Raw genomic sequence first — 26,971 nt, 5'->3', positions numbered from 1 at the left:
ATGCACAAACATAATCTGCTGGGTTTTCTTCTACAACAAAATTGATGATTTTTACGATAAACAAAAAGCCATTTTTTAATTAGCCATAATTAGGAAATGCCACTGTAACTTACTCCCTGAAGGACAATTTATAGTTTTTTTTAGTTGGTTTTGTTTTTTTTGTTTTTTTTACTATTTCAGGTTGCACACATCATCCCTACTAGTTTCAAGCATGATCAAATTTGCACTTCAAACCACTGAACCCTATTAACAAAGCACTGTATGTGCTCACTCATCCATTTTAGCATTATGAAATTTCTCAGACATCTTGGAGTGGAAGTTACAAAGATATCTTTGATTACAGTCTAGCCCTAGATGTAACTGTATAACAACTTGCTTTGCATCCCTACAGAGAACAATACAGGTGATGCAGTCTTATGTAGATTTTTTTTTTCTTCTTCTACACAGGGAAGCCATCAAACTCATTAATCCCCTAACTATGGCTGCAGCTTTTTAACTCTGCCTGTCAGTACAATATCAGAGAAGTAAAATGTATCGCTATTTAGGCAACACTGCATTTACAATAACTTATTATTCAACATCATAAACATTCCATGCACAGAACTGTTCCTTGTTAAATACCAATTCCTTTTGTCATTACATAATGTTTGGACTCCCTCTCCCTACAAAGTGTGTAGAAGAACAAAGTTGGGGTTAAAAAAAGGGTGAAACCGACTCACCAGTCTCACTGTCGGACTTGTTTTCATGTTCTGTGTCAGTTAGAGTAAGGGCCGAATTGGAGCGGCTTGACAGGCATGAGCTGCGTCCCGACTTGACTCCTCGGCCCCACAATCGCATGGCGTGCTCGGGAGACATCACTTCATTTTCGGTGTCGGCATCTGACCCTGCACCCACGGAGTACCCTCGGTGGGGGAGGCCCATTTCTGCACAAAAGGCCAATCCTCTACGAGTTGCCGGTTCACAAATCCCCAGCTGCCTCAGGGTAAAATTCTGCCCTGTTTCAAGGAAAATAAACAACCAAAATTGGAGGCAAACAGTTGTGTAAATTTACGTTTTTCTCATAAATCACCAGAGTTTTGTTTATCAGGGCCTCTGGATGTTATGCCTAAGTGGTTTCTTTTGTTTCTACAATTTAAGAGCCTTCTCCTACATCCTCAGCTATCAGTGCTGTTTTGTTAGCTACTTAAGTAACTATGAAGTCCATTCAGGTGTTGGATAAACACAATCGGACAGGTAAAACAAGGGAGGGCAACATTCTTTTAAGGGTTCTAAACAGCGGTGAGTTCCTGGCTTTAGAATTGGAAGAAAATTGATAGCCTGATCCTTTTAAAGATTATCTCAGGTCACTTAATATCATATACAGTGTCACCTAAACAGCATAAATCCACAGTGACATCTGTCAGAGGCAAACCCACAATCTTCTTTAATTAAATGATTTAAAAGGGCTCATCAGACTTATTCAAATTTGTAAAAGCCATTCTTTAATCCACAATTTTTTAGGTGTCAAAGAAAAAAAACAAAAAAAGCGAGAACATAAGTTTTTTTTTTTGGTTGAGTCAGCAAAGCAAGTTTTGTGAGTTCATAAAGTTACACAATACACTAGTCTACTGTAAACACCACATATTCGTACCGTAAAGAGCAATCACCAAATTAATAAATCCCCTATGTGCAAATAACATGTTTCCAGTTTTATACTGTAGTTATTTTTGCTTTCAGAAAGACAATCAAGACAAATTTGTACACTTCATTCTAAAAAGTAAATTATGGTCCAGAAAAATGGGTGAATCAGTTACTGTCAATATTCTACCTCACAATTTACCTGGTAAAAGTTAAAGCCTAAATATCTAAAGCAAACATTATTTCTATGCTGACTCCTGCTGTGCTTTCATATGCCTAAATGATTTTACTGCTGTCAGCTGAACCAGATAGGCCTATCTAAGTCACAAACTGCAAACTCTTACAAAGGACCTTTCTTAAATTATTAAAATGATATGCTATAACTAGCCACAAGTCAAACAGCCTCTGTTACATATTTACAGACTTAACACCTGAGAACAGCACAGTGCTTTAATGCTTATGCACAATGACAGCATGACAATGAATGGAGTACAGCAGTCCCTTTCATAGAGTCTTAATCAAACTGCAATACGCAACACATATATTAGGGATTTCTAAGCCTGGCCCTATCACATGTCTATTTTTTTTTGTTTCCAGATCCTTAAATATTTATATTAAACCTGCATTGCTCTTAAATGCACACAGAAGATCAAACTGATACTCCAAACCACCGCACTAGATGCCAGTATGCCTGTTGTGATTGTTCTGGGCACATGAAGCTACAATGCGTGTTCTGCAATAAAACTTGGACAATACAGTACATTTCAATGATTTATTCGACCATGTTTAATATTTACACATCTTCATAGATGACCACAAGGGAGAAAAAACGAGGAAAAAAATGCAGTTTTTTAAAGGAAAAATTATATCTAAAAAGCCCTCTGCTGAACTAATGTTATTTAGGTTGATTTTCATTACATGAGATTATGTGTGATGCTCGCCAAGATAAGCACCAACTAAGACAGAATCTATTTTACTGTAAACTAATGTGATCCATCTGTGTTTCCTTCCATCTGATGCTATAGATATCCTTCTGCCTGGTTTTGATGGCTGAAGTGTATTGCTGGCTCCAGGGATCAGCCTATTTTGCCTCCCTGGTGCATCAGCACACACAATGGCTGCAATGCTGGCTCCAGGGATCAACCACACTGCAACCTCCCTAGTGCATCAACATGATAACCGTCTGGACTGTGCTGAGTCGGGTACTTTTCTGAGGTCTTCTAGCGGACACCTTCCATCCTTGGTGTTTCGTCGACTAGCCCACAACACCTAAAATGGGCTTGACAGTGATTCTGGCATCCCAGCATCAACCCCCTCCGTCCTCCACTCAGCTAAGCCCAGTTTACTTACCTTCCTTTACATCGACGTTGCTTTCTTTCTGCTATGCTTGAGGTCCCCACCCCAGAATCTTTTCGTCTCAACCAGAGCCAGCTGCTGCCCCTCTCTGCTGCTTAGATCTTCACTATGCGTCTCAACTCTTGACCATTGAATCTGATGCCTCTGAGAAGCCGGGTTGTGAGGTGTGCCATAAATCCTCGACAACCCACCTCCACCGAGTAAACCCGGACTCTCCATCCTCGCTGTTGTGGGTACCGAAGTTTCTTCCTTTCATTCGTCTCATACACAGCATTCTCCCATGGCCCTGTTAACTCTACCAGGTGAGCAAGGTGTGCTGATCCAGACCACAAGACAATATCAGGGTGAAGGTTAGTGGTGGCAATCTCATGTGGGAAAATAAGCCGTCGTCCAACATCTTCCAACATTTTTCAGTCTCTAGCAGTTTCCAGTTGTCCTAGACAAGTTATGGTTTTAATACCCTTTCTTGGTGGTTGCTCTCCTGGACAGAGGAATGTTGTTCTTCGTGTGTCATATATTGCTGGAATTGGTGGCAACCTGTCATGCTGTGCTTGTCTTCCAATGCTAAGACCAGACATTGCAGAACCTGGTCATGACGCAACGTAAACCGTCCTTGGCGAAGACCCACCTTATATCCTGTGTCTTAATGTAGGTGGCAATGAACACAAAAGACACCACAGATCCTCTCCTACCCATAGATTAAGGTTATGTAGTGATGGGAGAACATCATATGTTGACCTGATGAGGAAACTGATCCTGCCCTGTTCCACTGTCCATAGATCTCATCAACCGATCGTGCGTTGTTCCACACTCTCCATTCTCCCTGCTTGGCTTGCTTGGTATTACATTGGATCCCACAGGTTATGCTATTAAACTTTTTCAATCAGTGGAATTAAGCAATAATGCCCAGCAGAGGGAAAAAGCACTCAGAGAAATTAGTTATTTAACAAAAGGTTTTTTTTTTTTTTTTTTTTTTTTTTTCTCTATGTGGCGTGCAGGGATATTACCTCCCGCCTCAGGCAGGTTACCAGGACCATTTCAGGCAATCAACTTGCAAAGAGCAGTCAATGTGCTCTCCATAGGACAAACAGAAAAGATTAATTTATCAATTTTCATTTAAAGTTGTGACATCAAACACAAAAGCCCAGGTTAGAAGCAGCAACTGGGGCAACCTTGTCAAGCATCAAGCAAATAGGCACAGTTGGAAAGGTGCTGGGGCTCAACATTCACACAATTGTTGCTTCTAACTTAGCTTATTTTTTTTTCAACGCTCCACTTTACATTGATATGCTCATTCTCTTATCTGCTGGGTTTAACCAGAATAAAGATGCTAAGACACATGTCCAAGGAAAGTCTTCAACACAGACTGAAGTGTTCTTGGTTATCCTTACAAACACTAATACAGAGAGAAAGACAGACGGAATGGGAGAGGCGTCATCACAGGCGCAGACAGGTATGCTTTGGGAAGACACACGGACAGCATGCAGGTAAGGCACAGGTAGATCAGGGCACACATGGACAGACATTTAGCCCATACATACAAGAATATGTGCAAGAGCATGAAGCAATATATTTCCAACAATGAAGATGATGAACAAGACCAAAAGGGATAATAAGAATGCAAGGTAAGTGTATGGGAAGTGACAATTGATGAGGCAGGCATTGCAAATCCAGCGCTGGGGTGTTGGAGCCTTTTTTTTTTGTTTATGCATTGTCAATGTTTTTTGTTGCAGATGTGACTTTTGAGCTGATAAGGGAATGGTCACAATCCCCTTGAAGCTGTACAAAGAGCATTTCAATGTCAAGTGGAGGGATGAAAAAAGGAAGCCAAGTTAGAAGCAACACGTTTCAGTAAATTAAAACGATAAACTTCGCATCCCGCGCAGAGGGAGAACACAAACATAGAACAACATTAAGTGGGGTTGGCATTGCAAGGGAGATGAAGGGAGGTTCCACAGGTCCGATCGAGTGACAGTTTTCTAAGCAGTATTTGTGAATGCTTATTCACCATTGCTACACCCCGTTATAAAATTTACTTTGTTGCATTTTTATTTTAAATTATTCATCATTTAATCATAAAATCACAATTTACAAGATTAAATACGCTACTATACCTCCTGGGCTCTGCCAATAGGGTCACACTGGGATACTGCACGTCGATTGGCTCAGTGGATATGTCGAATTTTGCTAAATTAGAAACCTGGCGCATAGCACGTTATGGAAAGAAACGATCATTTGAATTGTATGTAACATGGTGTATATCGTGTTATGAGGACATATGACATTGAACATCAGAAAGTAGGCACTGTGAGATGAATGATCCTGCTTTCAGTTCAGTTTAGATGCGAATGGCGTATATCGCATTTTGCATCTAAACTCTTCATATATATATATATATATATATATATATATATATATATATATATATATATATATATATATATAGTGAAAGGATTGGCCATAGTTTGGGTTTGTGCCCCTTTAAAAACATGACCCAGAGATAAAACTTTGATTTTAGCGCTACTGCACATTTTTATTTGAAAATAAACAAAAAAAAAAACAAGCTCTCAGGAGCACTGACTACACACACAGCAGGTCCCTGACTGACTCGCAGGACAGATAAGGATGGGTTTGTCCCTCTGGCGCTACCTTCAAGGGAATGCGAACCAGCGAGGAGGGATCCAGGTGGCTTGCCGGGAGCAAAAAATGGCAGGCAGAGGTGCGCGGCTGTGGACTGGCGCAATGACAACTGAGGCCTCAGGGGGAACAGAGTGGGGGAAGGGGGAGCACATGCGATGTCCGACTCCTAAGTAGTGACGTCTTTGCCTTTTGAGGAGCGGAGTGAGGGACCATGCAAACAACTGTGGCAGGCAGTCCTGTGACCTGGGAGCTAGGGCAAGAGGAGGGAGGTCCAGGCATTCCACCCAGGGGACCGACGAGCCCGGGGCAAAGGACCGCGTCCAACAGTGCCGGACTGGTGGTCGGGGCTGTGGTGGAGTTATGCGTCTCACCCCTTCTCCGTTATTAGTAACCGTCAGCGGTGTAGGCAGAGGCAGCTCCTGCTCCTGCTCCTCTTCTCCAGGTGATGGAGGCAGAGGCAGCTCCAGCTCCTCTTCTCCAGGGGATGGAGACAGAGGCAGCTCCAGCTCCTCTTCTCCAGGTGATGGAGGCAGAGGCAGCTCCAGCTCCTCTTCTCCAGGTGATGGAGGCAGAGGCAGCTCCTGCTCCTCTTCTCCAGGGGATGGAGGCAGAGGCAGCTCCTCCTACTCTTCTTCATGTGATGGAGGCAGAGGCAGCTTCTGCTCCTCTTCTCCAGGGGATGGAGACAAAGGCAGCTCTAGCTCCTCTTCTCCAGGGGATGGAGACAGAGGCAGCTCCTGCTCCTCTTCTCCAGGGGATGGAGACAAAGGCAGCTCTAGCTCCTCTTCTCCAGGGGATGGAGACAGAGGCAGCTCCTGCTCCTCTTCTCCAGGTGGTGGAGGCAGAGGAGGCTCCAGGTGGTGGAGCTCCTGCGAGAGAGTCCTCGACCTCCGCTCCGTCGAGGACGAGGAGAAGAGTCCACCCCTCCGTCCCTCGAGCGAGAGAACCCGAGGTCCCCTACCCTTCCTGTCTCCCGTCGAGGTCGATGAGAGGATACGGTCCACCACTCCGTCTCCGCGCAGTTCAGCTCCTGCTTCTGCTCCTCTTCTCCAGGGGATGGAGGCAGAGGCAGCTCCTAGCTCCTCTTCTCCAGGTGATGGAGACAGAGGCAGCTCCAGCTCCTCTCCCTTCTCCAGGGGATGGAGGCAGAGGCAGCTCCAGCTCCTCTTCTCCAGGCAGATCCTGCTCCTCAGAGGCAGCTCCAGCTCCTCTCTCCAGGGTGATGGAGGCAGAGGCAGCTCCAGCTCCTCTCCTCCTCAGCGGGGATGGAGGCAGAGGCAGCTCCAGCTCCTCTTCTCCAGGGGATGGAGGCAGAGGCAGCTCCAGCTCCTCTTCTCCAGGGGATGGAGGCAGAGGCAGCTCCTGCTCCTCTCCTCTTCTCCAGGTGATGGAGGCAGAGGCAGCTCCAGCTCCTCTTCTCCAGATGGTGGAGGCAGAGGCAGCTCCTGCTCCTCTTCTCCAGGTGATGGAGGCAGAGGCAGCTCCAGCTCCTCAGCTTCTCCAGATGGTGGAGGCAGAGGCAGCTCCTGCTCCTCCCTGCCTCCTCTCCTCTTCTCGCAGAGATGAGGGAGGTCCACTACCTCCGTCTCCCGTCAGAGACGAGTGGAGAAGAGGTCCACCTGCAGGTGGTGGAGGCAGAGGCAGCTCCTGCTCCTCTTCTCTTCTCCAGGTGGTGGAGGCAGAGGCAGCTCCTGCTCCTCTTCTCCAGGTGATGGAGGCAGAGGCAGCTCCTGCTCCTCTTCTCCAGGTGATGGAGGCAGAGGCAGCTCCAGCTCCTCTTCTCCAGATGGTGGCAGCAGAGGCAACTCCTCTTGTTTGGCTTGTCTTGCCAGCACCTATCTTTGGAAGAGAAAGTCCAGCTCTGCTGGTCTGGCAGCCCCCGCTCCTGTCTCCATTTCCTATTCAGTTCTTCCTGAATAGATGTATTTCTTTTTATTTGTTCCAGTAGTTCCTTTAATTCTGGATCCATTTTTTATTTTTATTTTCTGGGTCAACAATGGTGTTCCAAGGTTCTGACACCATATGTGATAGGATTGGTCGTAGTGTCGGGTTCGTGTCCCTTTAAAAATGTGACCCAGAGATAAAACTTTGATTTTAGCCCTACTGCGCACTTTTATTAAAAAATAAACAAACAAAACCTAGCTCTCACGAACACTAACTACACACACAGCAGGTCCCTGACTGTCTCGCAGGACAGATAAGTTGTTTACCTGCTCTAAAACAAAACACACAATTTACAAAACTAAACACCAGGCAGTACTTACACCGTGACTGTTCGGACACAGAGTACTTCTTCACATGTCCTTCTACTGAGCAGCCTACAGCAGACTGGCTGCACTCCTTTTAAACCCTGCACCTGGCTCTAATTATCAATAGCAGCCAGATGCAATTAGCTTTTTAACCCAATCCCTGCCATAAAACAAACATTCTTACATTGCAGGCCCCCTGTCCTGCTACATCCGTTACTCTCTCTCTCTCTCTCTCTCTCTCTCTCTCTCTCTCTCTCTCTCTCTCTCTCTCTCTCTCTCTATATATATATATATATATATATATATATATATATATATATATATATATATATATATATATATATACTGTATACAGTGCCTTGCAAAAGTATTCAGACCCTTCCTATGGTGTCCCATTTTGTGAAATTATAAAATGATGCACACACACTTTCTTAAACTTAATATTTTATTCCAAACTTCAATGCTCAAAATAAGTTACAGTAAATGTGAAAAAAAACTAAAGGGAAAAACTGAAATATTTTTATTGCATAAGTATTCAGACCCGTCAACTCAATATTTGTCGGAAGCACTTTTGGCAGCAATTAAAGTCTTTTTGGTTAAGTCTCTACCAACTTTGCACACTGGCTTGGTGCAATTTGTGCCCATTCTTCTTGGCAGATTTGCTCAAGCTCTCTCAAGTTGCTTGGGGATCACTTATGGACAGCAGTTTTCAAGTCTTTCCACAGATTCTTAATATGATTCAAGGACATTCACTTTCTTATTCTTAAGCCACTCCAGTGTAGCTCTGGCCTTGTGCTTTGGATCATTGTTCTGCTGTAAGGTGAATTTCCACCCCAGTTTTAAGTCTTAGCAGACTGAAACATGTTTTCCTCTAGTATTTGCCTATACTTTGCTACATCCATTTTCCCTTCAATCCTAACAAACTTTCCAGTCCCTGCTGAGGAGAAGCATACCCATAGCTTGATGCTAGCACCACCAACGGCTGTAGGGATGGTGTTGACTGGGAGATGTGCTGTGTTAGGTCTGCGCCAAACGTAATGCTTGGCATTTAGACCAAAAAGTTCCAATTTGGTCTTGTCTAACCACAACACCTTTTGCCACATTTTTGCAGGATCACTCAGGTGCTTTGAGATCACAGATGCTTCCATGCTTGCTTTGAGATGGCTTATTTTTAGTAATGGCTTCCTTCTTGCCACCCTGCCATATAGGCTAGTTTTGTGAAGTGTTCTGGATATTGTTGACTAATGTACATTTTCTCCCATCTCAGCCATTGTAGCTCTGTAGCTCTTTCACAGTTGTTGTTGGCCTCACAGTGGCATCCCTCACCAGTTTCCTCCTTGCCCGGCTGCTCAGTTTGGAGGGACAGCCTGATCTAGGCAGTGTCTGGGTGGTACAATGCACCTTCCATTTCTTGATGATTGACTAGACTGTGCTCACAGGGATATTCAGAGACTTTGATCTTTTTTTGTAGCCTTCTCCTGATCTGTGCTTTTCAATGATTTTATCCCTGACTTGCTTTGAAAGCTCCTTGGTCTTCATGGTTGAGTCTTTGCTTGAAATTCACTACCTGACCAAGGAACCTCATACAGACAGGTGTTTTTATTCTGAAATCATGAGAACTACTAATATTCTACACAGACAGAGGCCATTCAACTAATTGTTTGGCTTGTTAAGGTCATTTTGTGCTACTACATTAATTTTAGGTTTGCCACAGCAAAGGATTTGAATATTTATGCAATCATGACTTTTCCATTTTTATTTCATATTAATTATCTATTTACTTCTTTCTTTTTGTTTTTGCTTTGAATGTGTGGAGTAGGTTGCGTATATAACACATATTAATTCCTACTTCAAAGTGTCATGACTGCAAGCTTTAAAGCAACAAAATGTGAAAACTGTGAGAGGGTCTGAATACTTTTGCAAGGCACTGTGTGTGTGTGTGTGTGTGTGTGTGTGTGTGTGTGTGTGTGTGTGTATATATATATATATATATATATATATATATATATATATATATATATATATATAGATAGATAGATAGATAGATAGATAGAGTAAGGTAGCAGGGATAGGGTGGATTTCCCCTTCTTAAAAAAATATGTGCAAAGGCATGTTTTGTTTAATTTAATTCTAGTATTTAATTGTATTGTTATCTGTTTTATTGTTAGTTATCTCCTGCACCTGGAGATCATTGTAAATTAGAACTAGGTGCAGGGTATTTAAGGTGTGCAGCCAGTCTGCACGGGGCTGCAGAGTAAACAGCCCGGTTGTGTTAAATCATAAAAAGGTAGTGTGAAACCTGGTGTTTGATAATCTGTGCGTGTTTTGTTTTCGTGTTATATGTCAGGTAAACAGCTTAGCTGTCCTGCGCGTTAGTCAGGGACCTGCATATGTTTAGTTAGTGCTCCGAGGGAGCCAGCTGTTTCTTTTTGTTTCTGTTTCGTTTTGTGAGTGTTATTAAAAATAGCGCATCAGTGCCAAAAAAAAATCAATTTCTGTGTCCTGGGTCTGTTTTTAAAGGGGCAATGAACCACAGTGAGTTGCAGTTCAGTTACTATATATATATATATATATATATATATATATATATATATATATATATATATATAAATTCCCGATTGTTGAGCTGCATTTGTGCAATATAAAAACATAAGAAACATCCGTGTGTGTGTCCATCTATCTAGTTATTGTTTTTATACAGTTCTACAGTTATGCACCATGGAGGACATGAATACATGCGTAGGGTGTTGAAATCTTCTGTAAATATCTGGCCAAGATGCTTACATTAATAAATGACAAAATACATTATTTTTTCCCTTCTGTTCTTCCTGTGCTCCTAACACGGGTGCTTACGTGGTTCCAGACCCTCTTATTTCAGTCAAATGTGGTTGGATTCACAAAAGGAAAAACAACCATCTCCTCCCATCTTGCAGTGTTTTAAATTTAAAGAATTGTTTAATTTGATGCTGCGTAAGAGAAAACACAAACTGAAAAGCTGTATAATTTTCACAGCCACTCAGAAAGCACACCAGCCTTAGTGTTTGATTTCATTTACCCCCTGGACTAAACAACAATGCTTTACATTCTTTTGAAGAATGTAGCCATTTCCTGTGTTTTGCTTGGTAATAAAATTACAAATTCACATTTTAATTTAAAACCACCAATCACTAATTCTAAGTATAATTATGCACACAGCAAATCATGTGGCATTTTCATGTGGATATTTTAATATATAATCCAATTACAATAATGACACATGTCATTTTTTGGATTTCTGTACTGAAGAATGCATATCAATTGTTTTCTTATAAAATGAGTCTCCATACTACACTAGGTTTTGATTTGTTATTGTATCCTTTTCATGTAAACTTATACTGCATAATATTTGTTTTCTTTTTTATTAAGGAACAAGGAAAAAGTCTTAGTTTACCAGCATGCTGTCAATGTGAATAACTGATTCCATATTCCAAGAGCTGGAAACACAAATATTTAGGTTGGCTAAAAATTTCCAAAATGTTAAGTGGTACACAGAAATGTAAAATACCAACAGTATAGGAATTCTTCTTCTACAGTTCCAGTATTGGTACACACATTGAAAAAGCTGCAATTGGCCAAGAGTTAACTGAAGAATACAGCAGAAAACGCATTATTAGTAGTAGTAGCCATAGTCATAGTATTGAACAATAACAGCATAAAACACTTGCAGGAAAATATATTTGTGCCTCATAATAATATTATAATAAAATCATGTTCAATGAATTGTGCTTTTGCCACTATTTGTATTATTATATCAATTCTCAGCTGTCCAAAGGTTAAAACGATTTATGTTATTTTTGTTACTGATTATGCTATGTTTTTAAAGTCTCCTAAGAAAAAACAAGAAATGACTTGCTTCAGGTGGCATGCAATTACTGTAAAATAAAATAGGGACGGTTGTTTAATTGCATTTTATTCCATTTTAAATAAACACTAATTAACATGCAATACAATTTATCATGATAAGATAATTACGTTAAGTAATTATGCTTTTTTTTTTAAATCAAATATTTATTGTTAACGGTTGTTTCACAACAATTAATAACTCTGTAATTAACGATATGCAGTGTTCTTCCTATATATAAAATATGCATGTAACAAATCATTTCCTGACATTTTAATCATAACATACACTACGTTTTAATATAAAGCTGATAATTACACCATTACCACATTATCTATGATTTACTTATTAAATAGGGAAAGTTGGTTCAAAATGAATACGATTTATTAACAATTTTTAAACTACTTCAATTTTATTTGCTTGTATTCCCTATTTTCTAAAACAACTCATCTGACTATTTGACCTATTATGCGTACATCCGTTAGTATTATGATTTTTTCAAAAAGGAATAATACAACAAAAGAAATTACCAAACCAGGTTTAATTTACTGGATTGGAAGTAGTATTGCAGTTTCTTATTGTAATTATAGTTGGTGTTTTTCTTTTCTTTTGAGACATAAATTGTGCTGCAAATTTACTTTTTTAGGCTACTTGTGTCTAACAGTAAAATGGCTGGATTTAAAAAAAAGAAAATCTCTGATGTGGTTCTCATACCACTGAGTTAAACTTTAGCTCAATAAACCATTTGAAATCCTTCAGTAATGCTTCAGTTTGGTCATTGAATAATACTTGATAATATAACAGTGCAGGTATTAAGCAACTAAACCTGTTGAGTTTAAAAGGAGACTAAATCCACAGTGAAAAAACAATTTAATAACATAGCCCAGAAAACAATTTGCAATGTGTATTGCAACCTCACAGTCCAAAAACAAAACAAACTTCTTCTACTGCTCACCTTGCTGGGAATACTCATCTGCCTCCCTGTGAACCATTTCTTTCACTCTGTTTCCGTACAGCAGCCTTGAAGAGTCATGATCAAAAGCTTTGAGGGTCTCGCTGGAGCTGTAAGATTTTTGGGTAGGCACTCGACACCCCTCACTATCCACAGAGGAGTTGGTGTAACGACGTTCTTTGTCTCGCCTGCTCTTTGTCAGCGAGCAGTAAGGCCTGCGTTCTTTCACATCCATACTTGAGGCATTCTGTGTCCACAGCAGTCTAGCTCACTGGAAACTCCACCCTGCATTCAGCTTAGGTTTACCTGGTCAAACAGAAAGCAGACAGCGTCAGATAAGACTAATCTGAGCACTTAATCTTCAAGGATTCACAAATCTCCGTGGAGTCTTATGTGCAAACATTTGCATGCATGAACTCCTGATACGGATGGCGGACGTGAAAAGGGGACTCTTAATTGATTACTAGCCTTCACTGTGGTACATCACAGCTCATAACTTGCATAGATACAATAAACACAATTACAACCAGAATAAAACAAAAACACAATCATGCAAAAAAAAAAAAAAAAAACAAACAAAAAAAAAAAAAAACAACAACAACTCAACAGCTGCTAGGTTAAATTGACTGTTCAGAGAAGTAAATGCACTGAATAAAATAACGGAGCAGCAAAAAAACAACGTCATGTTATGAAATTACTGGTTTTGTTTACGGCTGCACCCAAAAGCCCTTTTTGCATTCCAGTCAGTGTTAATGCAACATATTTTGCTCACACTCCAAATCATGTAATGAGTCTAAATATTTTGATAAAGGTTTTCCGGTTGAAATCTGTTCTACACTTTGGCACGGGCTAGGATGCTTCACTGCACTGCAAATACTTTGATAAACAAACCAGATTTTTCAGTCAGGCTAATGAGAAAACAAATGTTTTCCTGCATATATATATCCTTTCCAATGAATCTGTTTCACTGATCAGAGACAAATAACACTGCCAAGCCAGTAGAATTTATGAAAAGTTTGGGCGTTTAAACTAAAAAGGAAAGAATGATTAATAATTGTTTTGGTACTTTCTGTACAGCTCATCTCCAATTTTGGCCTCTAAACATGTACTCGTTTTTCTTAGAGTCTGTTTAGACTGACTGGTCTAACTAACGTTAAGAAATCACCCCTTTGTGGGAGCGAACATTTGAACTGCTATTTGGAAATTCCATTCCTTGGGCCAAATCATGTTCTGTACACTGCAATTTGCATATATGTTATGGAAAAGAAAATAGTTGTTTTGAATTAGCAAACATAGAACCTTTAACACTCCTACTTGCCTTGCAATTTTGAAATGAAATGAAACTACCATTTTTTTCAATGGTACAGCAGATTTATATCCCAAAAGAAACAGTTAACATACACCATTAGAGAGGGTAACGCTGCCTACTCTCTTTGTTTATTATCTTGTAAACATTCACAGCAGCTGATAAGGACCAAGGAATGAGTGGACATGCGGATTGTCATTGGAGCTGTGAGTAAAGCGTATGAGAAACTCAGATTACTGTCTAAATGATCAGAGTATCCCGTATAACAAGGCAACATTACGATTGTAAACACAAATCTTTTCACAACAAAATGAAAGCAAGAAAGAAAGAGTTTATGTTAATGTCAGCTAAGAACTCTTAAAGTACAGTATAAGCATAAAATAATGCAGGTTTCAGATGAAACACACCATAAAAGAAAGATGCACTAGTGACAGCTTTTTTTTTTTTTTGCATATACATAAATCTAAATCAGAAGCACAATACCAGGTGCTGCTGATGTTGGATATTTTATCTGTAATTTGTGTTGTTCAGTACATCCAAGAGAAAAAACAAACCTAAACAAGCAATAAACAAACCTAGCAAAATACCTTTTTTGATTATCTCCAGTGAATTCAACAATTCCGACAACTAATCACACATAAAATATATTAAAAGCAAACACAGAAAGACTGAAAAAACATAACACGCAAAATGAAATTTCAACCGCAGTAGCCACTGGATTCAGATATATCAAAAGTGAAGTCAGCTGGAAAAATGACACTTGGTGAAGAGGTGCTCAGGATGATCTGTACTCATGGCCTACCATTACTCAGGCTGATGAATCTTAATACCTGGTTATAGTCGGTCATCATGGACTGCGACTCTGTCTAATGATGGGTGCCTGCCTTTTGAGCTCATGAACTGTGCTCTACAGAATGTGTCCACGCGCTAAGGACATTCAATGTGACCTCAGACTGTAGATACCAATACAATCTGGGCTACCAGTGAGCCAATTACATGTTAAACTTATTTGCTTCATCAGTTACTAATAGCCCGGGCAAAACAGGAGCACCTGGCAGTTTTCATTAACCACAAGACACTGACAGTTTTCTTTTTTTTTTTTTCTTTCTGAGAATTACTTTTACCCACATTAGGGGTATGACTCTCCAAGTGGCACTATGCAGTATTAAAATGTGTCTACTCAACTATTATCCCCAGCACTAATTACAAATTCATAATACTGTAACAAAGAGAAACGCGTTTCTTCATTGTTCTTCATATTATTCTGGAACATTACAGATCGCTACTTTAATTACTCATTAATTCATTATAATTATTGCCTGGTTAACCTGAAGTATGATGAATGATCCAGTTATGTATTTAACAGCAAAAACAACTCTTTCAAACATACCCCATATTGCATCGCTATGAAATGACCCATATTCTGTGTATATTTAAATGATCTGCTTTGCTACAAGCATTTCCTTTGGAGGATTACCTGCTGAAACAGCACATCTTCCTTACTGAGCTTCTTTGTTCCATAATTACATTTCAGAAAATCAGTGCTAAATATTAACGGAGATCCCTTTGACCCAGCTTTCTATAAATAAAGGTAATAAAAGGAAACATTCCCTTTCACATCTTATAGTATGATACTCTCCCCTCCACCTGTTTTTTTTTTTTTTTTGTAAATTGTTTTTGTGATCTGGGCTCTTTGATGTTTTACTGAGTCAGGCATTAGGACACATTTATCCTGGCTTCAATACTGTGCTGCTGCCATCACCAATAACAATAGTAAGCTTTCAGAGTTGTGAATAATTCACATCATTTGTCTCTTCTGTTCTGTTCTGTAGTAAGAACAGAAAGAGGAGAAAACAAGGGCACCTTTATAACCGCTGCTGACGCTTCCACTCCGACACCAAGCTCCCTGAATGATATTCCCATTGTCTGATACACACTTTGTCCTCAGCAAAGGCTCAACAGCATTTTTTTATTTTTTTTTGCACAGGGTTGTAAGGCTTTCAAGTTGTAACATCTACATTCTTTTTTTTTATAAATTTTAATCTCAGGTCGTGGCTTGCACAGCCTTATCTCGATGCACAAAAACAAATGACAAATGTACAAACACAAATAATAATACTGAATTAAAACCCTTCTAAATAAAATGCAATAACTACCATATCTGTGTCTGTGTGTATTTAAATGATACATATTTAAATACTATATAGTACACATACATTTAGTCCCTTCAGATTAGTGGACTTGTGTAGCCTTTTTATGTACTGGAAACATTGAAATAATAATAATAATAATAATAATAATAATAATAATAATAATAATAATAATAATAATAATAATAATAATAAGTCTGAGTTTGAATGGTTATTAATGTTAAATGTGCTTCATGCTGTGGGATTCTTTGCGATATATTGGTAATATTCTACTGTTGTTGTTTTAAAACATGGCATCCAGCAAAGCAGCATTGTGTGAAAACTCTGCCAAGGAAATATTTCATTCAAAGTAGGAAGCACTAGCACACTCTCTTAATGCGCTCCACAAATATTTTTTATTTAACCCAAAACAAAACAGGTAAACGTTTTGTAAGTGTGTGGGTAATGTTTCTCTCATACGGATTTAAATCTGTATGCTTTTTGGTGTGTGTATGCTTTTTCTTTGTTAATCCACTTCATTAAAATAAAAACATGTTTATGGTTTTTAGGCTCAAGACTTTCTGAGGTACGCCGCTCACTATAATTTAGTAAATTGTGTTTTATTTCTATGAATAAACTAAAGACTACTTATTTGATCTTTTGGTAATACACTATATCTACGCAGTAAACTGACATCTAAGCTTTCCCGTATTGGAAGCCACGCAGTTATTAATAGATACGTTGAACAACATAGTTTATATCAAATTTTTAATTAATATAATATTAAAAAAAAACACAGTACACTGGCTCATGTACATTGAGAACATATTTCATCTCAGTCCCTGACCCGTCATATAGATATATATATATATATATATATATATATATATATATATATATATATATATATATATATATATATATATATATACACACACACAAAACAATAAGACATGTTTTAACTTGATAATCTGTAGCATACATACATAATCTGCTATTACAGAATCGTTGTTTGGCTACTTGGGAGAACAGTGTGAAATTGAGGCTGAAAGGCTGTCTTAACCCTCAATAGGCAACTTAAAGTAACAATGGCATCAAGGAAAGCAACCCATAATTTCAAGGCTGTAAGAAAGATGGCATTTCCAAAGGTGACAAGGAATAAGCTAGCGAGTAGCCACAGATACAGCTCCAAAACTCACTTAAGCCGTGTTGTCTATACACATTAATAAACACTGGATGACAGTGAAGTGATAAGGAACACATTCATATAATAAAAACAACAAAACAAATTACCTTACGACTCGGCTTTGTATCTTGTTATGAGGAAATTGTATTTCTTGTTTAGGTTTTTCCTTTGACAATTCCTACTGTATTTCTATGTTATGAGTAGCCACATAATTAACACGAGAAAAAATATTGGTTCCTGGGTACGGGTTTCACCATCAATTCATCTAAGAAAATCTCATGCTATATAAATAATCTGAAAACTAAAAACCTTTAATGTCTTGCATATTTTAATTAATGCTTCAAATGACAGATTAGTTTGTTTTAAACTTTTAGATTATAGCATGTGTAGGTTAGAAGAGACAGTGCTTCTTTCATCTGGAATGATGGATTTATAGTTTACAGAGATAAATCTCTGTGTCAGAAACAGAGACACAACAAAGATCAATAAAATGAGGCCTCCTCCTGCATGATCGTGACCACTATTTCAATAGTCCACTGTGGGCACTCTTCACCAAGAACCAATCCCCTAGAGAAATTCCCAGATCAAGTTTCATTTAACTTGAAACTTGAGATAGTTGTTCACATTTGACCAACCACTAATAAATTTTCTACTACATTCTAATTTACTGCCATAGTCCCTGCATGCCGTGAAACCCAAGCTCTTTCCAGATTGTAAGGAAACGACTCACCTCACCCGCAGCTGTGTGGGACAAAGTGGAACCCACCAGACATGGATAGCTAATCCCAGCTCCCAAAAAAACAAATTACGGCATATAGGTTAAACTGTTTTTAAACTGCTACATAGGTTTTTTCTGATTTGATTTTGGAAAATAACAGTTAAAAAATGCACGCTTAATAAGTACGTTACATTTTAAAATCGCATAGAGTTAAACAATGAATTACTGAATTTGTTCTCTGTCACACGGTTTTCACATAACTGCATAAACCTGTTTTTCAAACCTTCATATACAAACAAAGTTAACTTTTTGCATGACAGAATATATCTCCTGTCCAACTATTTTGAACATGTCCCTCCAGTTGAACTAAAATGCCTTTATTATAGTTGGGATTCCTTTATTTTTGGGCCTAAGATTAAAAAGTGTTGCTGCATACCATAGCGTTTTGTTCAATGTTGTTATGGAAATTACTGGGTATTTGCCAGATTGTTCTGTTTCATTGTAGGCTAAAATGCATCACAAATAAGCACTTCATTTATAGATGTTTACAAAGAAAAATACTGATTTGAATTCAACATGAAGTATTTTAGGTTCATCCATAATTTAATATTAATTACTATTACCCAATGTTTAATGTTTTACAGTTGGAGTGTGATGAATGCAAGGAAGCATGTAAGTTGATAATGACTGTGGTTGGTTATACATGTATTACAGATCAACTGAAATGAAAGCAGGTTTTCACTTTACCACGTTTGGAAACACAAGTACACAATGGGTTTAAGAAAACCCCCACAGAAAATGGCATGATGCTTTCGAAGTACCTCTAATTGAAACAGTCAAACTGATGACTGAACTTGTTTTTTTTTTTTATTACCTTGATCATCGGTACATACTTTCTTTGTCACATGAAACAATCTGTTATATAAACATTTTCATCTGCATCCTAATTTCTTCACAGAACATCATCTGTTGGGTATTTAAAATGCTTTTTTGTGTGTTCCATATGGTTACAAACAACAGCAGTGTTGCAACATGAAAGTGTTCATAAAACACTTCCCCTTTGAAAATCCTCCCCAGTCACCTTACTACTAAATGGACTTTCACTGAAGTGGCTATACATGCATTTTTAGTTTCCAGTGTGCTACTGTTAACGCCCCCATTTAAAACTCTTTGCATTTTAGATGCTAACCTCAAATAGATTATGTGTCATTTTGAAATGGCATGTAGAACCTTGCTAGTTTTTTTTCCCAATTCAAAAACCATTTCCGTTTGAGGCTCACGCAGCTCTCAGCATTCTAAACGAGTTATGACAGGGGCAGGTTAAACAGAAGAAAATTAAAAACAATTCCAGGGACTCTCCTGCGTGTATTGTTTTCTCATATTTGTCTCGTTTGCAGCATGATCTGATAACCCTCTCTTATCAACCGCGTATTAGAAGGTCACACTCACATGGGGATATATGTATTAAAACTGTCCCATGAGAACAACTGGCTTAAATACATCACACAATCTAATAATATCAGTATTGTGTATTTTGACCATAGGTTAAAAAAATAATGAAAAAAACGTACATCACATCAAATAAAAATGGTGTGTGTGTCTGTGTGTGTGTGTGGGGAGCAAGTTTCAAAGTTTTTACTCCAAACTGTAAATCAGGTCATTATTTCAAAATGACAAAACACCTGTGCAAATAAAATTTTGGGATTGTTCATATTTTTATTCGGGACAGAGCAAAGGTGTTATTTTTTACCCGTTATTTTCACTTTGAACACCAACATACTTTCAAATCTTTGTTTGGGAGCTATTTTTTGTTTCTTCTGTGACACTGAGAATAGTCCAACTTGCCAAGGTAGCTTAAAAAATGCCTGAACCAAGACGTGGTTTGAAATTGTAAACTGGATTACTTTGCTTCAGAAATGACAGTGTGGCTAATACCAAGCGGACCATATCCAATCTCTTTGAACAGTGTAGCAGAAGAAAATTCTAAAAGTGGGTAGGGTAACTGGTTGGGTCAAAATCTGAATACAAAAAACAGATGCATTCTAATGAAATAATTATACTGTAGAAAGCTTTTTTGCTCTCCCACTTTAATCATGCTGATAAAATTAATTTGGCAGTAAATGCTATGCAATCATTAGATTACCAATTGCACCTATTAATTGGCCAGCAGTTTGTTGCTGTCCATCTGGATGTATAGCGACTGACAAGAAGTACAGTATTTTACAAAGCATGTATTGATTTGATACCTTTTTACATTTTCCAGTATAATAGGTAGCAGCTCTGTGATAGTGGCAGTTTTCTTAAACAATACAGAACTTGGGGAAATGGAACAATGGTTTCTTTGCAAGAGGCAGCAGTACTGTAGGCCAGGCATTATTCAGCATCCAGCTCCTGATGTAGCTGTATCCAGGGGTACTATCCAACTCTCAAGTCTTCCTGTAAGGGTTACTCACAAGTATTTGATTCCTGCAATCCACACCGGATGTTGACAGGGAATCAATGCTACATAAACCTGGGGCTATGGTATTAAAGGTTACTCACTACAACAAAGAAAAACAAGGCTACATTGAAATTCAGTGGAAAAAGCAGGGCAACTATTTTACATCAAACCATATTAAAGATAGTTGGCTAGCCACAGAAATCACCATCCTTTGAGATTCTGTTACATTATATTGGTGCTTAGTGCATTTTACTAACATCAGAAAGATATGCATTTCAATTACCAGTATTGCACATTGCCTATTACCCAGTAAAAAAAAAAAAAAAAAGAGTAATTCAGCAAAGGACCATAGCATTTAGATTAGTGCCTATTATCACATTGTGTTTCTTAATTCTGGTTAACTAAACTTTTTTCCATGCTTCACAAAGCTGTTAGCTAATGATCTGTGTGGTTTGTTCGATTTTGAGCACTCTGTATTAATCAGACTCATAACATCATATTCTTGGTGGTGGTCTGTGTCTGTGGTATGAATTCCTTTTAATAAAGCAGGGCAGCAGGTTTGGAGCAAGCACTGATTATCTCTCTACGGTACAGTAAATACAATCAGTGCAACATAATGGACGGCACACTTTACAGTGAGCTCTGATGCTGCTGGATAGCAACTAAGCTATACCTTTTGGTAATATGTAAATCAATCGGTAATAATGCATTTGGGACTTATTATGTGTAAATTCTGAATGCATCCCCTCAAGGAGTTTTATCCTGTCAAAATAGAAAAAAATAAAATGATTTTCTGTTTTTTATTTTATTATATAATGTTTGATATTCGTGAAACTGTTCTGGATGGTGGTGGGGGTTGTTTTTTTTGATGAAGGGTTCTTGTAAGATTTTGTTGAACAAATATCCTATTTAGCTAACTTACATACAGTGCATGCAAAGTAATTGCAGAGTTTAACTATTGTTGTTTTGCTTAATTGTCCAGTTACTGCATTTGTTTCTCTTTTTTATAGGTGCTCAATCTGCAACTGTACCCTTCTATTTCATATAAATCAGATTGTTTATTTGACTACATTTTATCCAGAAAAAAAAAAAAAAACACATTAGGAATATCATTTACTGTTGTTTAACTGTCCATATGGGAATTTTCTATGCGTGTTTTACTTTATTTAATGTTTTCAAATTAGTCATGGAAATAACTAAACCCCAAGTAAGAGGATACTATTGCCAAACTAAATACTAGTTCAGGTAATACCAGTGCTGTCAGGAGTTGGCTGACCCCATTTCTTTTGTCTTGTATGTTTTGAGGATTTAGGCTGGACAAACTAACATCCAACAATTTTGAATGAAAGTACATTTTATATAAAATTGTTTCACATAATTGTTATATAGTAATTGTTCTACTTAGAAGCACATGTAAAGTGCGTACCTATACAAATCATTCCGGCCACATCAGACCCCTTTTGCTTGTCTTAAATAACGCTTACATAAAACCTTAGCAAACATCTACTTGTATATATAAAAAAGATATTTAAAAATGTCACCACAGAAATCATTTCAGCCGTAGTTTTCTTCATAAGTAAAAGGCCAGGCTCACTTTACAAACACAGACACAGCATTATTTATTATAATGCATCAAAAACACACACAAACACAGAACTCTAAATCTGTATTCCTGTATCAACACAATTAAGGGTCTATTCATAAAGGGTTAACAGCTGTCTTAAAAGGAAAACGGGAGTACATGATCAGATTTCGACAGCTGCCTATTTAACGACCATTAACGGCTATTCATAAAGGACGACTGACATGTGTCAGTACATGAAGGAATATTTAAAACTAATTGAGATAAAGGTTAAGAAATACTCCATTAGTATAACGATTATCGGTTCTGAACGTCAACCTGCTAATCATAAACCTGAATGACAACTAGATGTTACTGAATGTTTGGTGTGGTCAAGTCTAAGCTAACAGCCTCTTAAAAAAACAAAGTGATCACCATTGTCCAAACAAATCATCCCCCCCCCCCCCCCCCCCCCCCCATAAAAAAAAAAAAAAAAAAAGAAAATGTAATTTTTTTTTTTTTTACAATTATTGGATTATTAGACTGATGTGCACTGTTACACAATTTGATGTCCCCGAGATTAACACGCTTTCCACATGCCTAATATTTTTAAAACTGAATGTACCATATTAATTTTCATACTACATCTGGGTTATGCCAGTTTGGAGCAACTTGTTATTGCCAGGATAGGTCAGGAGGTGCAGTTCAGTACAATCCTGACAAGGTGTGCTGCACATCACGACTGCATGTTGTATCTTGCACAGCATTGTCGTCAGAAGAAGGGGACCTAGTTGTGCCTTACGCCCACAGAAAACTACACCGCTGTACCAACACCGGCAGAAGCAGCACCTGTTCCCGCAGATATGAGCAGACAAAGCAGCACAGAAAGAAATTCTTACATAGTTAAATAAAAATCAAACAACGTTTATTTATAACATCTGGGTTTTGTTATAAATAGTTTATGTTCATTTTTTTTTTTTAAACACAGTTACAGGTAACTAGCTTTCTTCAATGAATACTAACAGTAGATGTGATGCCACACTGGAGTTTTTCATGACTTTTTATTAAACTGTAGGAATTAATCAAAATAAACCTACATTCTAACAATACATATTTTGCATTGGACTCTAACAGTATTTTATATTTTTATATAGTAAATTTTGAAAAAAAAAAAAAAGACAGCATATTTGTATTTATTTGTATTATTAATTAACTCACAGGTTCCCATTATTATGGGGATCAAATCAGTAATACATTTCCATGTGCCCGAAAACACCCCTTCCTTCGCCTCTTTGGTATGCTTGCATGTACCTCGGTATTGTCAACAGCTACCGAGGGCCCTCAGGTACACTTACAGGGCTGATGACGTCATTAAAATTAGACATTTTGGGGGTTGAATTTCACTTTTAAACAGCGGAGACATTTACAGCAACATGCAGAATGAGGTTTATCAGATATGTTTTCTTTTTTTTTGTTATTACTCATAATAACGGAATGAAGAACTATTTTATTTATAAATGTTTATTTTGAGAAAATAAATTGAAAGTAGCATCCATTATTGCTTCTGAAGACCCTGAGAATAAACGCTTATTACGACATCGCAATCACTCAGGTGAAACAGTGTCTTGTAATTTACCCAAACATCAATATTTTTCAACAAAACTTTCAGGAAGTATTTTAAGGTCCCTCAGGTCATGGAATATGTTTAAATACATGTATATGTTTTTATACATGTATCTCCAAGCAGAATTATGACAGGATAGCGCTGTGGCCCAAGATGTTACCGACAGGAATTAGAGACTCAGAAACAGAAGCTGCAAAAATAAAAAGTAATAAAATAAAATAAAATAAAATAAAATAAAAGGTTTAACAAAAAACTGCCAGTAGGCTGGGTGTTCCAGCACAATGCACACTGCACAATGTACACTATACACTGCACACACTCCTCCAACAAACGAAGGAGGTCTGGCTCTCCCCAATTAGCACTCAATTACCTAATTGGGGAATGGCCACACCTGTGATTGTCGGCAGGGACAGATTGAATTACTAGATTTAACTCCACGGTGTTCTGAGAAGGGATTATGGGACCTAGGCTGCTTGAAAATAAAAGACTGCTGGACTAGAAATTGTACATTTCTGTTTTGTTTTTTTTTAATGAAAAGGTTCTTCTCCATGTTTTTTCAAGAAATAGGTCAGTCATGACAGAAGCCAGTTGAATTCAAGGCAGCCTATTGGGGTCAGCCAGAAAACAATGGAATTCAATCAAATCAGATAACGTTCACTGTACATCTTTTGTGTATTTATTTTTTTTAAACTGAATGCATAAGCCAGCCAATGTTTAAAACAGGAAGTCATATTTCTACATAGCTAGTCCTTGAAGGTTATATTTATTTTAAAATACACAGTACATATGCATAATACTGTGCAGTAGTAGTATTACAGTAAAATGTTAATGTCCACAATGCAGCAGTACACTGTACTTTATTACAATAACACTGAAGAACATATTGCAAATTACTATAATTGTAAAATCTACATCCACCATATGTTACAATGTAAGTGCAACATACAGGCAGACAGGTTCCTCCATATAGCCCCTGATACAGATACTATGCTAATTTGTGCTAAATAACATCCTAACCAAGTTTTATCAAAACTGGGTAAGTGGGTCTGTAGCTGCATGTAAAACTCTTAAGTGTGACATATGTACATTAGGGTGCCTCCACTACTGTGCATCCCTATCTCCATTGGGGATCTTTCATTTAACAAATTCATGCTAACAATATAAAATGATGCTGCTCTTCCTGCCTTACAGAATTCATGCATGAGTCACAAAGGTAAATTAAAAGAAGCAAATTGCTTTTCTTTCAGGCTCTGGAGTCACTGCTATTTTTAAGAATGGTCTCACACCACCCATGCTTTCCAGACTTCAAACTAGTGCTACACCTACAAGCTGCTGACACTTCAGTATGATGAATAAAAAATGATTTTATAATGAACAAGATCAGAAACCAACATGGACTACAAACTTCAGATAACTCATTTTTGGAATATAAAATAATAATAGCATCAGTAATAAAACAAACTACTGTATAATGAGATGGATGCATTAACTGTATCAATTAAATATCTGATTAAAACCAAGATTAACTAAGATAAAAAAATAAATCAAGCAATATTGAAACCGAAGAGAAGAGGGTGTATTAACAGTATATAAGTATATACTAAAATAAATGTCAATACTATATAACTTATTTTTGCATTGAACCGGAATGTGACATCCAGTGATTATGGATTCTAAAAGAATTGAAGCATGGATATTTATGACTGTACAGCTTCACTGGTAAATTCCATATTAGACACCACTGCTTTTACATAAATAAACCTGCAAAGAAAGGCATCACAGAGCACAGGCACACTTTTATTTAACTGACTACAGACATGATAAAACAACCCTTTGTCTGAGTAAACAAAGCCTAACCTTTATACTCTCCCGTTAGGGAATATTTACAGATCATCTGCTGTATGTAAAAGCTTGCAATAAAAATGAACATCCCTTCAATCGCAGATGCATTCTTACTTTTGGGATGTCCTTATTCAAAAGGCAGATTTAGAGTATTGTACTGAATAGCACATGAGCTGGCACAGCGCCTCTGTACGCTTATGTGTAGCACATCTCACGCTGAAGCACTGTGGGTCAGTTTAGGATTTGTGTTTAGCATAGAGATATGGCAAATTTAGCAAATCTTGACCATGTATAGTGTAGATGGTGGGGGTGTCGCTTTCCTTGGTGGTGGGGTTAGTGGTTACCCGCCGGGAGATAAATGCAAATTTTTTATTTGCTGAATACTCTACTGTTGGCTAAACTGGAACTGCCAGGCACTGGTCACAGAGCAGCCTGGGGCTAATCCAGGCCCGCCTTCATCCCAGCAGGGGTTTCAGTGTGGAGCAAAGCTTGTGGAGCTCCTGCAGTGACTGTTGCTATATGCAAGACAAAAAAATATCTGGGAATGTAGTTCCCTACCATAACACATTAAATTACTTCATGAACTGTTGAAGAGAACTAAGAGGAGAGCACAAATCTGCCTCAAAATACCATTTAAAATTCCACTTTGTGCAGCAAACAGCAGTTCTGAGTATACATAGACTATTCTGTATTAAAGGTAGCAACAAAGAGTTGATGAGTCGACTATAAAATTGAAAATCAACCTCAGAAACTGGTAGTCAATTGACTAGTACTGTGTGTTTAAAGTGTATACTATCAGAAAACTAGCAGCGCTATTTTTTTATTATTATTATTGTATTCTGCAGTTTTAATTGAAACAGAAAGTAACTGTTAAGTGCTGTTGCTGATGGATGGAAGTGCAGCTTCATATGAATGACATTTAAGAACATTACTAAACAGTTAAAAAAAAAAAAAAAAAAAAAAAAGGTAGTTTTAAAATATATGTACACAAACAGCAAAGCAACTGCACGTACACAAACACAGCACCACACATTACCAAATACATTATTTAATAATACTGTATTAGTGAAGTGAAGATTAGTTGACTATATTTATTTTGACTATTCAACTGTGGCACAGCAACTGTTGTTTTTTTGGTTTGTATTTACTTGCCCCAAAACCTCAGTCTCAGGAATACATATCCTGTTTTTACATACAATTAAATAAATGCTAAAGTCATCTTTACCTATTAAGTGGTAAATATGCCAAATATATGTACCAAATTTTATTATTTATTTATTTATTTTGCTAAATACAATTTTACTATTTTATTGTAGATGGCAAAGCACTTACAAATAATTCATCTGTGTGTAAATACATTTTAATTTTAGGCAACTTTTTTTTAAAGACTAAGTCTTACAATGATAATCATTTTTTAAATATTTTTAACAAATAGATAAGGATTATGACTACACAAATCCTACATTCTGAC

At 37.7% G+C, this 26,971-nt stretch overlaps 1 protein-coding gene across 1 annotated transcript in view; it reads right to left on the bottom strand.

Annotated features, from left to right (window-relative positions):
- Positions 1–26,971, bottom strand: part of LOC121297390 (teneurin-3-like) — a 258,654-nt gene that overhangs the window by 189,741 nt on the left and 41,942 nt on the right. The window contains exons 2-3 of the mRNA XM_041223701.1: positions 12,698–13,000; positions 720–995 (exon numbers count right to left, since the gene is read on the bottom strand). Coding sequence (XP_041079635.1) covers positions 720–995; positions 12,698–12,929 — 508 coding nt within the window. The 5' untranslated portion in view covers positions 12,930–13,000. The remainder of the gene's footprint in view (positions 1–719; positions 996–12,697; positions 13,001–26,971) is intronic.

The sequence above is a fragment of the Polyodon spathula genome, chromosome 2 (assembly GCF_017654505.1).
Source record: "Polyodon spathula isolate WHYD16114869_AA chromosome 2, ASM1765450v1, whole genome shotgun sequence".
In the NCBI taxonomy this organism is placed as follows: domain Eukaryota; kingdom Metazoa; phylum Chordata; class Actinopteri; order Acipenseriformes; family Polyodontidae; genus Polyodon; species Polyodon spathula.
Note: the sequence above shows the minus strand (reverse complement) of the source record. Positions and strands in the feature narration are given on the sequence as shown.